At 35.4% G+C, this 15,885-nt stretch overlaps 1 protein-coding gene across 6 annotated transcripts in view; it reads left to right on the top strand.

The window, feature by feature from the left end:
- nemy (cytochrome b561 family member no extended memory) overlaps positions 1-15,885 on the top strand; it is a 306,149-nt gene that overhangs the window by 231,622 nt on the left and 58,642 nt on the right. The window contains exon 1 of one of the 6 annotated variants that reach the window (XM_074180149.1): positions 7,411-7,570. The exons of the other annotated variants lie outside the window; for them this stretch is intronic. Within the exon in view, the coding sequence (XP_074036250.1) occupies positions 7,497-7,570 (74 nt within the window). The 5' untranslated portion in view covers positions 7,411-7,496. Of the gene's footprint in view, positions 1-7,410; positions 7,571-15,885 lie in introns of those variants that run through there. 6 annotated transcript variants of the gene reach the window in all.

Raw genomic sequence — 15,885 nt, 5'->3', positions numbered from 1 at the left:
TACTTCCTGATATTAGTGAAAATCTCGCAATAAAGTGTTTCTTGAATTGGTTTTGGATTCAATCAGTATCAGCCGACTTCATCACATATCAAAAATTGCAGACGGTTTTTCTATTATAGTCCCTAGGATTGTTATTCATCATTTATTTTCATTTTCCAAATGCATGAAAATATTGCCTCGTTCATTATATACAATGCTTCCTAAAATACATACTACACAGTTAAGAAGAATTATCATTTATTGAATAAAATTTCTATGGGTACACCTCTGAATTAATATTGTTGAAATTCAACGGAACTAGTGATATGTAATATTTGGTTTTGAATTTTAACTAGACAATTTTCAACTTCAGCCAAAGTCAAGTTTGAACTCCAATTAAAGTGATGTATCATGCATCTTCCTATGAAATAATAGAATCGTATCTAGACTTGCCATTTCGACAAATCATTTCAATAGTAATTTTCATTTACCACAAACTGTACTATATCGATTAATGGTGACACCAAACTCATTAAGTAGTTATGCCAATATTTGAACATTTCCAGGATATTGAGTTACCCTGCAGAGAACACTTAATCGCAATTTTCTCGTAAAGCTTTCGTCTCGTCACATTCAGTTTACAGCGCTGCAGATAGCGTATATGTCGGACGCAGAAATGTAACCGAGTTTTGGAAAGTTGAAAGTTCCGAACTAGGTCGTCGGAAGTTAAGTTTATGATACAGTCTGATACAGTGCTCGAACGCTCGACGAAGACCGTTTTTGCACTTTTTCCAACGTAACACAAGTTGGATAATTCCATCAACATGAAAATTGGTTGCTCGAGTGCTCGACGAAGGCCGTTTTTGCTTGGCCCTGATTGGCGAAGGTTCTACCGGTTAGAAAGTTATAAGTTCTTGAGAAGATTGTAGTCAATTGGCGAAAGGTCTGGAGAGTATGGTGGGTGAGGCAGAACTTTGACGCTCAATTCGTTTAATTTTCGGACGGTAATTTGTGAAATGCGGGAATGGCGTTTGTCGTGAAGCAGAATCAGACCTCTTCTGTTGACCAGTTCTGGCTGCTGCTGACGTCATTTTCGGTACATTTCGTCTATTTCTTAACAATTGGACTCTGCTGTGGCCCGTTTGCAAAACGTTATAGTGAATCACAGCCGCTGCTGACCACCATACAGTAACCATGGTCTTTTTAGGTGAGGTTTTGCCTTTAGGAAGTGCCTGGGTGGCTTATCGGTGCCCATCAATCTTTCTGACCTTTCCAGTACGTTTAGAATCACTAAAAACCACATTACCTTTCAAATAAAATGTGAGTTGAAATTAAGTGACGAACACTCACATGTCTGAATTCCTTATGGAATTACCTTTTCGAAGCTGTCACACTTAGTACTTTCCCTAATCAAATTGTATGAGTGACCAAGGGGTGGGGAGAGAAGTATGGCAGTTGAGGTAACGATAGGATTTGTCCCCCTTGGATTCAAAATTGACGTGTTTTTGCATTATGTTCACAACACATGTGTTTTGAAGAATTCGTTTTCGGTGTCTTGTTAAATCGAACCATAATTACAAATTTCGTCCGCCATTTTGGAGCCACCATCTTGATTTTTTGCAGTGAAAAACAATTCATAATTTCCGACCCTGAAAACCACCACTTATCAATTTTGAATCGATAATTGCAAATCTTGTACGCCATTGTGAAGCCGCCATCTTTGTCACCAAATTTATGTCGTTTTATGTTATTTCTCATGAAATTACCTTTTTACCGATGTGTCACACTTACTAGTTTCCCTATTCAAATTGTTTGGGTGATGGTTACCGAAGGGTGGGGGAAGAGGTATGACAGTTGAGGTTATGATAGGAAGATGTCCCCTTTGGATTACAAATCGACGTGTTTTTGCATTTTTTTCAGAACACATGTGTTTTGAAGATATTCGATCTGTTTCGTTTTCGGTGCCCCACCCATAAAGCCACCGAATTTGGCGGTTTACATTTAAGTGAACTTAAAGGCGTTGTGGATACGGTGCATACAAAACTGGTATACGGCGAATACGGGCATTAATCTCCTCATTTGAGGAAATGCTCGTCGAAATGAGAGTAGCAGTTCTTATGGATCAATGCTTCTTTCGGATCTATTCTACGCTGGAAGTTCCAGTTTCACTTTTCAGTTTCAATGCCTGCACGCAAAGTAGTAACAGTTATCGGTATTAGGATTTATTCGAAATTGTGTTTCAATAGTTTAGTTCCGCAAAAGTCATCGTGAATAACTGAGCGTACTTTCTTATATTATTAGATCATGAAAAGGTATAAGAAACAACGACAGAATTAGTTTCTCACTAATTTTTGCTAACAAATTCTGAAACCAATATTTATAGAAGTTTTCACAAAACCACCGATAATAATTTACTTTGCTTTCTCTTAGGTACAGTCTTCAATTATGATGTTGCATAATGGTAAGGAACACAATGAGTGCGATGACATTTGGAATCTCTTTCTATAACTTCTGCGCAGCTGTTATTTAGAAGACTGACAAGATATACTAGAGTCGTCAATGAGTAGGTCAGACGAAGTAGTTCTTCGCAAACGGTATTCACAGTTATGTCGTTAGCGGAACAAGAGGTGCATCTCAATGATTAATTTCTACTGTCATAATCCATTACATTTTTTCGCGACAGAAAACTCACTCTTTCTTTATTATGTTTGTAAATTAGGACAGCTTATGAGTGCATGAAGAATTAGTGTGAGATGTTCTCCAAATGATGTATTATACGTTTCTGTCTATTTAAAATATGTTTTTCTGTTAACCAGCTGTCACAACTCTATGAACGACAACCCTCAGAAGTCGAAACTTGTGCGAGCTAAGGTTTAACGAGGTCTTACATTTTAAAGTGTGATTCCTAACCCTGTGAGCTTTTCATACAACGACTCTCCCAACGTACCTATACAGTAGGTTCTGGTGAATTACTGCCGAAAAACAACTACTTTCCCGGCCGGCTAATACTACGCTGGACTTTGAATTATATTTGACAAATGATTAATTCAAGATCCTCACAGAGGTCAGTCTTGCACATACTTCTCTTTCATCCGTAAGAAGGGATATGCTGAAATCAATCGAGGAGATCACCTACATACCGGATTCGAGGTATTAGCTCTCGTCAGTGCAGGAAAAATCCGATCCAAACAGCAATGTGGCCGAGACTCGAGTAATTTCAACGCTGCACGACTGCATGCATGAAACCTTCGTCTAAGAGAAAGAATGTTTTGGAGTTTGCGAACACCCAGTATTCGCTGGGAGCTAGATCTGACGAATAAAATATATGTGCGAGCAATTCGAAGCCCATTTCATGCAATTTTGCCATCGTTTTCATTGATTTGTGACACTGCACATTGTATTGATGAAGCAGCACTTCCTTTTTTTTCAAATGGGGTCGTTTTTTCGCAATTTCGACCTTCAAACATTTCAATAACGCTGTGTATATGTATATTATATCACGCACATCCCAAAATACCGAGATCTTAACCTTTCCAACCGATTTTTGTGCTTTCGTACTCTTTGGACTGGGTTCATCTGTTGCTACCTACTCAGATGAAAATCGTTTTGATTGACATTATTCACTGACATTTGTCTTCTTACAGAAAACTGATATTCGGGTTTTTTTGCACTTAATTTCAGTCTATTAACATTCCCAAGCTTTTTTTTATCGAGATCGATCGATAAAACATCTTGTTTCCGTCAAAAAGGAGCATCGGCTACTGATGTTCGGACATACATTACTATTGCAAAACCTGTGTGGTCTTTGCAGTAAATCGTTGACGTATAAAAAAGACTAACGAGGTCTTACCTTTTAACGTGTGATTCCTAACAAACATTAAAAACACTTCTGTCTAATTTCCACTAGTTAATTTCATTTATTCGGCTGGTTTCGGGTTCAACCCCATTATCAAAGAAGGTCAATAGAAATTTCTGATTTCCTCTACAGAAAAAGATTATCGTTCAAAACTATGCTATTTTTGTCTTCACCTTCAATTAGAGCTATGGAATTATGAACACTATTTTTGCTGTTTCTTACTATCACTCTCTTCAACTCGTTATTTTCTTGGAATCCTTTGCTTTCGAGGTTATTTTTGAAGAGGAATATGGTGGGACACTTTTTTGAAAATGAAAAAGATGTTGAAACTACTGAAGTCTCATGGGTAGGAGTGAAAGTTTTTTTTGTATGAAAATGTTGTGTATGAAATATGAAAAATATATTGAATATACGGAACTTCTCTCGGTTATTTCCGGAATGATATAGGCGTCTCTCTTTCTACTCCGTCTACACTCTTTAGAAAGTTCAGCTGCTGTTTTCTTTCGAAGTTTCTGTAAGATATTTCAGAAAAGAAATGATACAGAATTGTGAGTGTCAAACTGACTCAAGTTTTCATCAGAGTTTATACGTGAAAGGAAGTACCTATAAAAGATTCATGAACTTCGAGGTGTTTCTTGCGATACTTGATTGAAAGTTAAATATAAGCTGGACATTATCGTTTTTAATAACAAGTATTCAGATTATTTGAGAAAAATGTGTAGAAATATTGTTGAGGATCAAAGAGATATTCAAGATTAAAAATCCCACGGTCACCATTCTTCAATTATATAAACATCGTATAAATCATACCAAGATTATCTAATATTCTATAGATATGGCGATGAAGATGCGGGTTATTCAATAATGGTAAAGTAGATGGCTGATTGAGTTCTTTTGAATAAAGATAGGGGATCATTATACGTTATTATCATTTTGTCATATGAAAATAAAACGGCATTACTTTTGATTGAACTAAACATATACCCTGTGTAAATTTCAGGTACAGGTGTTTTGAAAAGCAAATCAAAAAGACAGGAAAAAGGCAAATAGTGGGATCAAAAAAAATGGTTTATTGAATGAATTTGCTACCAATCTATGAAAAGAAATATAGAAATGCGTTTTTATTCACTCTTGTAAAATAGACAACTTTCCAATAAGAGACTCAAGAAAAAACTCTGGACTGAATTTATTCAGATTTTCAAGTTTTATATTTGTTCGTTAGAAGATAAAAAACTCATAAAACGAAAATATACATTATCAAACAAAAACAAAATGATATTCTTCAATTATATTCGGAACAAAGGTAAATCTGAAATATCTGGCGTAGAATAACTCTAAAACAAACACTTTTACCAAACACCAGAACTGCAATACTCTTCTCGACGCGCGTTTTACCAACCAAGTTGGCGTCTTCAGGAGATGAATAAAACTAATCAGTTTTCTAATTGGTTTTCTGCATCCTGGTGTTTGGAAAAAGTGCTTTGGAATGTTTGAAATAATTAATTGACTGACAATTATTGAGGAACCAAAAAAAAAGGGAAGAAAAATAATAATTCGAATCGAATAATCCCATAATATTTATAAAATCTCAGTTTGTAAAAAGATGAATTTCCAGAAAATATACATAGTCTTAACCAGAGCTGTGCCCTATAAAATGACCTGTTAACAAAATGTGTTTATAATGAAATTATCAAAATACAATATCTGACTCAGTTAATTAAAGAAGATATTTTTGTGCTAACGTTTTATTATACTGATTTACGATTCACATTCAAATCTTGAGAACTAATATATAATACTTTGAAAAATCGAAGAACTAATTTCATTAATTTGTTTGTAAACCTAGATAATATGAAATATGTCCCACTTTCTTCGCGTCATACGACGTTTCGAGATATTTTGGAGCCCTGAAACGTACAAGTGGAATCTTCGGCGTAGAAAGAATTCAACGTTTCCACATTCATTCCAGAACTGTCATGTTCTTCGCGACATGCTACAACGTTGGAGTCATCAGGATCAATCGTCGATCTAACGCCGTTCAGAGAAGATTGGCTGCTTTCAAAGGAAGTATGAGATTTGGGCCGTAAACTTATTTCAACTATATGAGTTCCCCAGACTATATGGCATTTATTCAGCAATAAAGCACATAGGACCGGGACTTCTACTTCAAAAAGATGACATCTCCTTCTACGAAGACGCCATCTATGAAATAGACGGAGAACTTGAATATCAAAGATAAATGAGGCTTCCGAAGGCGGCCAGTTTAAGCCTTGCAGTGAAAGCTGCAGTGAAAGACAGAAACGAATCTCGTCGGCGGTCGATGTCGAAGCTTGGCTTTGCAGCTGACCACTTTGGGAATCCTCTTTTATCTTCGAGGATTGAGTTCTCTGTCTATCCCATAGATGGCGTCTTCGTAAGGAAATATGTCATTGTCCTTCTTTGATTCTATTGAATCAATCACGTGATTTTTATGATAGCAGACGGCAGTTTTAGCCCCTGCAGGCTGAGTACTTGGCATTTTCCCCCTTTGAAAAACGTAGTATGATCAATTCGGAGAAAAAGAGTTTTGTGTAGCTCGACTACTTTCCTGGCTAATACCACGAAGGACGTTGAATTATATCCGGCAGGTGTCAGTGCAGGATTCTTCACTGAAGTTATTCCTGCATATGCTCTTGGCAATTATTGGAACCCACTTACAGACCGGTTTCGTGCTGTTTGACCACTCGTTAGTGCAAGGTAGTGTCTATCATCAACATAAAGTCGATGATTTCTGATAATTGAAAATTGAATTCCTCCAGAGTATTATTCCTCGAACTAGGCTTGAGCGGACGACAACAAACAACAATTTGTCATCGCCCCATCTGCCTGTGAACGAGGTAACCAACCGCATATCCGAAATTTGTCATCGCAGATGGGGCGATGTCAAACCTGTTGTTTGTTGTCCGCTTCAGCTTAGTTCGAGGAATGATACTCTGAAGGAATTCGATTTTCAATTATTGGAAATCATCGACTTTATGTTGATGTTAGAAGACACTACCTTGCAGTGACGAGTGGCCAAACAGCTCGAAACCGGTCTGCAAGTGTGTTTCAATAATTGAAAATCTATTGCGGCAGTTGTATCGCCAACAGCATATGCAGAAATAACTTCAGTGACACCTGCACTGCACTGCACTGACACCTGTTGGATATAATTCAATGCCCTTCATGGTATTAGCCAGGGGAGCAGTTGTTTTCTGAAAGTGTCAGTCCATTGTTCCTTCAGATGATTTGATTTATAGCCAGTCTTCAAGTATGCTCACTGACTATATGTGAAAAATTGTAAAAACAATTATCCATTATAAATCGAGAACATTCGAAAAGTAAATCTCTTCATTTTATAATGACACATTAATGACGGAGAAAATGAGCTCCAACTTGCCCCTTCGTTTTTCAAAATTACCTGCATTCTCTTGATTACAACTCTGCTTCTCAGAAGCAAATGTATTCTTATCAAATGAGTAACATTATCATTTTTACCTTGAATAGCGACCGGTGTGTTTTGGTATTTACTTTACAATATGGGTTTATGTATAAAGTACTGTTCAAACACGTAAATGAGATATTTGAATTCTATAAAGAAATTTAGTTACAAGTGCGAAATAGTGAAAAGACACGTTCTGAGATGGCGACTATGTACGCGACTTTAATAAGAAGAAATACATGCGTTTTCAGCCGAAATGGAACATTGTTGAATAGGTAAGGAAACTATCGGAAACGTTTTTTAACTGAAGTGAGTAGGTACTGTTATCAGTCTTTACGAAGATAAAATACAAGTCGAAGAGGATATCGCTGAGTAATCGAACACGGGACTGTTTTTAAACAACATACGTGGACGGTTAAAAAAATTAAGTAAATGTACAAATTTCGCGTGCTACGTACGTTCGGTAAGCGATTTTTCAATTTTTTCATGTTGGTATAACGGTCTTGAATGTACGTTCATAGTTTTAGCTGTTTATCATGTTTATTTTGTTGATGAGAGGCACAAAAGTTTTGCGTGTTCGGCGATTTCCTGCTATCGAAAAAGCTGGTCAAAGAATTTGCATAAAATTTTGTGTTGTGTACGGTGATTGTACTCTGACTCAGAAAAATGTTCACTACTGGTACAAACTATTCACAGAAGCTCGAGAAGATGTGAATAACGATGCTTGCCCTGGACGCTGAGCACATCTACAACCGGTGGAAATGGGAAATGGAAATGAGAACGTGGAGAAAATGATTATGGAGAATCGTCAAATCACTATTAGAGAAGTTGTTAAGGATGTCGACGTATTGGTTGGCTAATGCCATGCAATTTTTTCAGAAATTTTGGGCATGTAGTGTGTGGTAGAGAAGTTCGTTCCAAAACCGTCGCATGAACATCGCTCAGGAATTTTTCAATAACGTCAACAGGAATTCAGATTTTCCTAAGAGGGTCATAACAGGTGACGATTCATGGATGTACGGTTACGACTTCGAAACTAAAAACCAATTGTTATAGTTCGTTCAGTATTGTCTGGGAGTAAAAGAATTTCAAGAATGCAAACATAGCATAGCAAACAAAGAAAGCAACATAGTCGTCTCAAGCAAATAGCACTGCAATCCACCCACAAAATCATTGAGATATGTCTACCCTCTATATCCTTTGAGGACGCCGCTAACGAGCCATTAAAATAGGAATATGCGACAAAGAACGCGAAAACATCGACAAAGAATGCGAAAATACCGCCAAAAGAACCGCTCTATGTTTTTTCTGATATTACGTTTAAGATAATATTAATAGGCGTCGGACTGGGGGTATTATTATAAATTTTCCATTGATATATTCTGTATGATGAGAAGATAATTGAAATATGGTGAAAAGTAATTTTGTTTAAATATTTTAATTTGGGAAGAACAATTCATATTTGAAATAGTTTTTTATTATTTAGAATTGTTACCTTCTACAGATCTATAAAATAGTCAGAATATTAAATTTACAAATAAATACAAATGTAGAAAGAGCAAAAAGTTACTGCATTTGATAAATTAGCTTTTTGGGAAAAAACTCGACTCTGTCATTAACTTGAATTCAAAAAATTTTGAATATTAAAAGAAATATGTATCAGCTGGTAACGTTTTAAAGACTCTATCCATTTTCTTTATCCAACCTATTTAAATCAAAACATTATAATTTGTACTTATGATTTGTCTTTCGACGTAAATAAATTTGATATTATTATTATCATTGACACTGATAATATCAAATTGATCGTCGGTATGATAATGAAGATGGATAAAGTATTCAAAACGTCACCAGATAATTATACAAATAGAATAGATTTCCGCGGTTTGAAATTTGAACATCTGATTTAGAGTTGAACCGCGTTCAAGATTTTGCGTTGTTCGACATTTCGGCTTCGACTTTCGACATTTTCAGGAAGTAGAAGAGTGTGGCTGCACTGAGAGATACACTTTAATATATTTTTGTTGGTTTGGAAATGAAGATTCATATTCCTCATTGGATTTTATAGTTGATTCAGAAAAAAATGTATAGATTTAATGGATATACTTACTTCGAATAAGACATTGCGATGATTTTAATCTGAAAAAAGGCTACAGGGATTCGTTGAGTGATTCTTCACTGGATGAATCAGTTTCATTAGGATTGATGACAACTGGAATAATTTTTTCTGATAATGAGTCTATGCGATCATCCAGATCCCACATCTCTGCTTCGATTCTGATTGTTTTGTGGATACATTTTTCCCAAGCTTCTTGGTCGACTGTTTCCAGAGCACTGTATGGGTATTTCTTAACTTCACACAGCTTGAAGCTCTTATTATTTCTTGCGATGAATCCTTCAACTTGAGCCCAAACCAACTCTATTGGATTCAATTCATAGTGATAAGACGGCAACCGAAGAACCGACATTCCTTTAATCTTCGCCATCTCATCGGTGACATACCTGACGAATTTTGACTTATGACGTTTAGCCAAGTTGAGGAGCTCCGCTTTAAACATGGTCAATTGAAAAGAAATAGCTTCAATTTGTAACCACTCAGTAATATCTGCTTTCTTCCAACACGACGTCGGCAGCTTCTCGACTCGTCTACTGTGGTAACTTGCGTTATCCATTACTATTACGGATCCCTGCGGAAGTTTTACAAGTATGTTTTTAAACAATTCTTCGAATACTGTGGCATCCATTTCTTGATGATAATCTCCATTTTTCTTCGATTTAAACACCATCAATCCATCTTTCACGAATCCTTCACTGCTGCCTATGTGAGTGATGATAAGACGACAACCTTTTCCAACTGGAATTTTCAAACTAGTGGACCAACCTTCCATAAAGGCTTGTCTTCCACTTTTGATATTCTGATCTTGCCAAACCTTCGAGACGGTATGACCCTCATTGACCCATGTTTCATCCAAATGAAAAATAGATTTATCTAGTGCTCTGGCTTTCTTTATTTCTCTTAAATAGTTTCTTCTCCATTCTACAATCTCTGATTCTTCTATCTCTCCTATCTCTTCATATCTTGCTTTCCAAAAGTGAAATTCATAATCGAGTTCTTCTTATATCAGGAAAAATCGGTCTTCTCGAATAACTGACAAAACTTTATTTAATGTAGGTATTTCGTTTTATATGTAAAAAGAGTGTACTGTTCTCCTAAGAATTCTTCACTTCTTCATCGATAACTAACACTTTCTACCAGTGGATACTTTCGTCTCGAAAAAGTTGTTGTTTTCCTTGAGTTCCTTGAGAATTCTAAAAATTGTCGATCTATTGACACCGGTCATATTCGCGCATTTTTGCACTACTTCCTCCTTACTTTTCATTTCAGGCGGATATTGTATTCTTAAAGAATTATATACATTCATAACAATTGTTTTTTCATTTATATTTAATGGTGACAATTTCGGACGCTTCATGATTCCCGAACAACTAGCTTCCATGTTGTATAGCTGTTTATTCAACGCGCTCTCGAAGTAAACTGAAGAATATCACGAATAACCCCGCTTAAAAGCCAAGACGGTCTTATTGATGGGTGCGATGTGTCTGTTGACAGTATAATTCAAAGGAATATCTATTCATACCGCCTTCAAAAAAACAATGTTTTTTCAATCCCCTTCAACTAAATACCTATTTGTTGGAGAATGTCTTGGTTACTACTGGACATATTACAACATTTGTCAAAGTAGATTTGTTATTTTGTTTGATACGAATGATATTTTTCAAGAATTAATATTATATTTTCGTCGTATAAATTCATTTATTCAATTCGTTGAGAGTAAATAATTTAAATGCAGTACGCCTATGGCACTAAAATAAAATATATAGATATACTGCTGTAGTCTCTCTCATTTCTGAACAGACAATACAATGAAAAAGCCCAGAAGAGCAAAAACCAAAAAAAGCACGCCAAGTTCGCCAAGTGTATTTTTACACAGTATGTTTCTGACAAACTGGACCAAGGTAAACAAGTTGATGTGGTGTATACAGACTTCAGCAAAGCATTTGATCGGGTTTCACATTATCAGTTGCTCATGAAATTATCAAGCTTTGGCATTTTGAGGAGCCTTCAATATCTGCTGAAATCATATCTTAGTAATAGAAAATTATTCGTGGAATACAAAGGAATTAAATCGTTTATATTTAATGCAACTTCCGGGGTTCCTCAAGGTTCAAATTTGGGTCCACTATTATTTCTTCTGTTTGTTAATGACATTTCTGATAGTATCAACTCTGAAAAAATAGTTTTCGCTGATGATATGAAGATTTTCAGGAAGATTGAAAACTACTCTGATTGTATATCATTACAAAACGATATTACTGAGTTACATGATTGGTGTCAGAAAAATTAATTATCATTAAACAAAGGCTAATGTAAAATTATGACTTTTGCAAGGAAATCCTCAGTACAAATATATGAATACAAATTGGATAATATAACATTGGCAAGTATTACCGAATCGATAGATCTGGGTATAGATGAAAATGCTAGGATTTGTACTGCGTAATTTCTGTTGCGTTTCGGTTTCTGTAGTTTTCAACCCCCCCCACCCCCCTCCTGGCATCAAAATGCTAGGATTTGTACTGCGTAATTTCTGTTGCGTTTCGGTTTCTGTAGTTTTCAACCTGGACTGGGTTCCGAATTCTCTGAAATTGTGTGGAAAAAAACTTGAGGACTGCAATGTTGACGATCATAAGTACATAGAAAATAATATTTTCGAGAAATGGTTTGAAAATACATTGATCCCAAATTTGGATGCGAATAGTTCTTGACAACGCTTCCTATCATTCGCGAATAAAACAACGCTTCCTGTCATTCTCGAATAAAAATTCGAGGAAAGTGTTTTGATGGATAACAATTTGTATTTTGAAGAAAACTATATCAAAAACCAACTACTTGAAGTTTTACAGACAAAAACATTTGAAAAAGTGTGATAACTTCCACTAGAAACATATATAAGCGACTTAAACTGAAAGGCCAACCGGCACCGTTCAAAAATGTCTGTCCTATATTACACGCAATTTATTGAAGTTAGTCTCGGTTATTCACTTCATTAAACATCAACTCGTATACATTTTATGCTGTAAATGAATAAATGTCAGTATAAAAATGATGAATGAACGTGAGAAATGGAGGAGTTGTTCATATTTCCGCATGAAACGTTCGTTTTCATAACTTTGAAACATTTTTGGGTTGAGGAAAAAAGGGCAAGCAGAATTTGATTCGCAAGCGCAATAAGTTCAAAATTTATCACCCCACTATTGGTATATTCAACAAAAAAAATATATTTGCAGATAATTATTAGTCTTTTCTTTTATTTTATGTTTTTGGATTCAGTACATCCAAAAACATAAGAATTACGCAAAAAACAAAACAGCTTCCATGTTTTTTGCTGGTTAATTTTCCTAAGACTATCCCATAACGATAATCAATCTCAGAAACAAAACTTTTTCATTGCTGATATCCTTTAATTTAGAATACCTTTTTCACAAATTATATAAGAGAATGTCTGAACAGCGCGTGTTCATCGATTAACGGTTCATCAACCTCAAAATTCCTTATTAGGTAGAATTTGTAGTAAGATAGTACTTTCCTGCGGTTGGATCAATAACTTGTTTGTTATTGCATAACATCACAAAGAACGATTCTTTCTATTGAGCAGTTATGAAAATAATCGAAGAAGTTAAAACCTATCCATATAACAATTAATTATATTTCGATGGCATCAAGCAGATTATGTTGACAGTGGAAGTGGAAAATAAATTTTGTTCGAGTAGGGAAAATGTAGATTTTTAGTAGATACTACTTGTAATATTTTCGAAACAACGAATGGTTTTGGCTGTTTTGTTTCGGGGTGAAATATCCAGATTTCCTTATAAATATATACTTTTATATTCAGAGATTGTCTATTAATGAATCCTTAATTAGTGACGAGATAACACATGACAGTTTTATCATATTACAAATTCCATAATTGCAAACGTTCAAGATACACTTTCTTCAAATGAGTTTATACTACAAAACTCTGATGCAAATAGTAAAAACACCATCTTTCTCAATTAAAAAATTCACGCTTTCTAAATAATCATGTTAATTCCTAATCTCATTTTTCATACTTGTCATGAGCGAACACTGAACAGTTAAATGTATAGGAATAACTTCCCCCTATCCACGAATATCATCTCCTAAAATGGGGCTTTCAAAATCACTTTATATCTTTTGACTGGACAATTGATCAAATGATAGGTCTTAACGCTGATCGGAAATATCACAAAATGCTAGAAACAGTCAGTTATTTGCATGTTTAAATGCTATCATCATATATTCTACAAAATATTCTACAGAATATATGATGATACAAATTTGAAAAATTATCGAAGGAAGAGAAAATATTTTGAAATCATGTCTTTTGTGTTTGTAGTTCCAAATATCACTCAATAGTACAAGGTATTGGTATCAGATCCAGAAACGCTACATTCGTTAATAAATACCAGACAGCCCTTTTATTTTTTCACTTTCAGTTGCTCAAATTTGTTTTTCGAATATTCGAACTAATCTCTAGTACATTAGCATTTTTCATATAGTATTTCCTATACCAATTGGAACAGCACAGAGAAGGAATTCCCGCCTCGACAAAGGCGTCGGCATATTATTTTTCAGTGGTAGTTTTTCAGTAACTTATTCTTACAATCATAGCAATTGATCACCCCATGAAAAAGTTATCTCAACTGAATTTTTCCACCATGGGTAATTATGAAAAACTCAGGTAGTTGATTTCCGAGTCGAAAACTCTAAAATACAATGAAAACACAAATAATCACAATGAATTCTTGTCAAACATATGTTAACAAAATAATAGAGGCCAACAAAATTGCTAGAAAAATCAAAATTCTTCTTCGCTATATTCGGATGAGGTGGAATCATCATCGGGTTGAATAACGATCGGATTTATGGAACTTTGCACATAATATTCGTTCTCTTCTTTTATAACATGGGCCACAAAGTTCTTCCACACATCACTATTACCTAGTTCATTCACCACTCGCCTTATATTGTCAAGCACTACAGCATTCAAAGTCGGTGACTGATTACACTTCCGCAAGCTTTCTTTCATTGTGGCCCAAACCATTTCGATTGGATTGAACACACAATAGTATGGAGGCAAACGTAAGAGAATATGACCACGTGTTTCACACATCGAATCAATAATACTTTGAAATTACATTGTTTTATGGTCGCCAGTAATACCTTTTTCGTTGGAATCTTCTCGGGTATTTCCATGTCATGATTTCGCATGAAATCAACAATATCTGCTTTTTTGTGTTATTGTTTGGTATTGTAGTCAATAACCGAGAATGATACGAATCGTTATCCATAACAAAAACCGAGTTTGGAGGAATATTTGGGAGAAGCTGCTCACTGAACCAGGTTTCGAATAAAGCCGCAGTCATATCTTCGTGGTAATTAGCAGACGAATCTTTTATATTTTTGGCCGACAGAAGCAAAGCGTTGGGTACGAAACCACTTTCATTCCCAGCATGCAAAATTATAACACGTTTTCCCCTTGAAGAAGGTGTGTTCAAAGCACAAAACTTGGTTTCATCTACCCAGCCATATTGGACAACATCATGGGTGTCAAACCAAGTTTCGTCGAGGTAGATTATATGTCTGCCGGATTCTCGGTAGCTCATTCGCCTCAAATATTCTTGTCGGAATTGAACAATGCGTGTCGATTTCATTAAGACCATTCGATTCTTCAATTTTTTATAGTTGAAACCACAAGACAATAAGACACCTCGTAGAGTTTCTAAAGAATTGTAATTGTAATCGGGATAGTCGAGTAATTTATACCAAATCATTTCCAAGGTTGGTTCTTAATTTTTTTTGTATATACCATAAATTGTTCACCGAATCACATCTTTTGTAGCACCATCAACGCTTGCGAATTTTTTATTCTTTGGTTTTCGTTTCATCGCATGGTCGATGACATCCTCTATTTTAATGACTCGAAGAACTGTCGAACGAGATAGTTTCGTTGACTCTTTCTATTCTATTCACAATAGCATTATGTGAAGTGTGACAGTTTTCCTTCTTTAAGCATACATGAATATTCAAAATTAGTCGCTGAACTTGAGCATATAAGTCCTTATTTTCGAATTCCGGATCCCTGTCGATTGACACAGATAGATTCCTCACACGTAATGTTATCATTTGTTTCAAAAGGTCTCCAGAAAGCCATATTGATGAAAGTACCCAAAAACACTAAGATTTTCACAAAAATCGGTTTAAAAGTTGAAAACTTTTTCTAGAGATCAATTATCCTAACACCAAACTGATATTTTTGCACTCGACGCTCGTTTCGCTAACAAGGTTAGCATCTTCAGGAGAAGCAAATTGATACTGAATCTAAAGACAAGGGTTAGCTGTTTATATACCTTACGTTTCTTGGTCCGATGTGGACTTTGTTTGTTGAATTATGATTATCCTAATTGACTTTTCAGTATAATTAACTAGTGGAACCACTACCTGCAAATT

The sequence above is a fragment of the Leptinotarsa decemlineata genome, unplaced genomic scaffold (genome assembly GCF_025532065.1).
Source record: "Leptinotarsa decemlineata unplaced genomic scaffold, Ldec_3_MD MMD2_tig00026294_RagTag_RagTag, whole genome shotgun sequence".
Taxonomy (NCBI): Eukaryota; Metazoa; Arthropoda; class Insecta; order Coleoptera; family Chrysomelidae; genus Leptinotarsa; species Leptinotarsa decemlineata.
The sequence above is the reverse complement of the archived record's forward strand: the minus strand, read 5'-3'. Positions and strand labels throughout refer to the sequence as shown.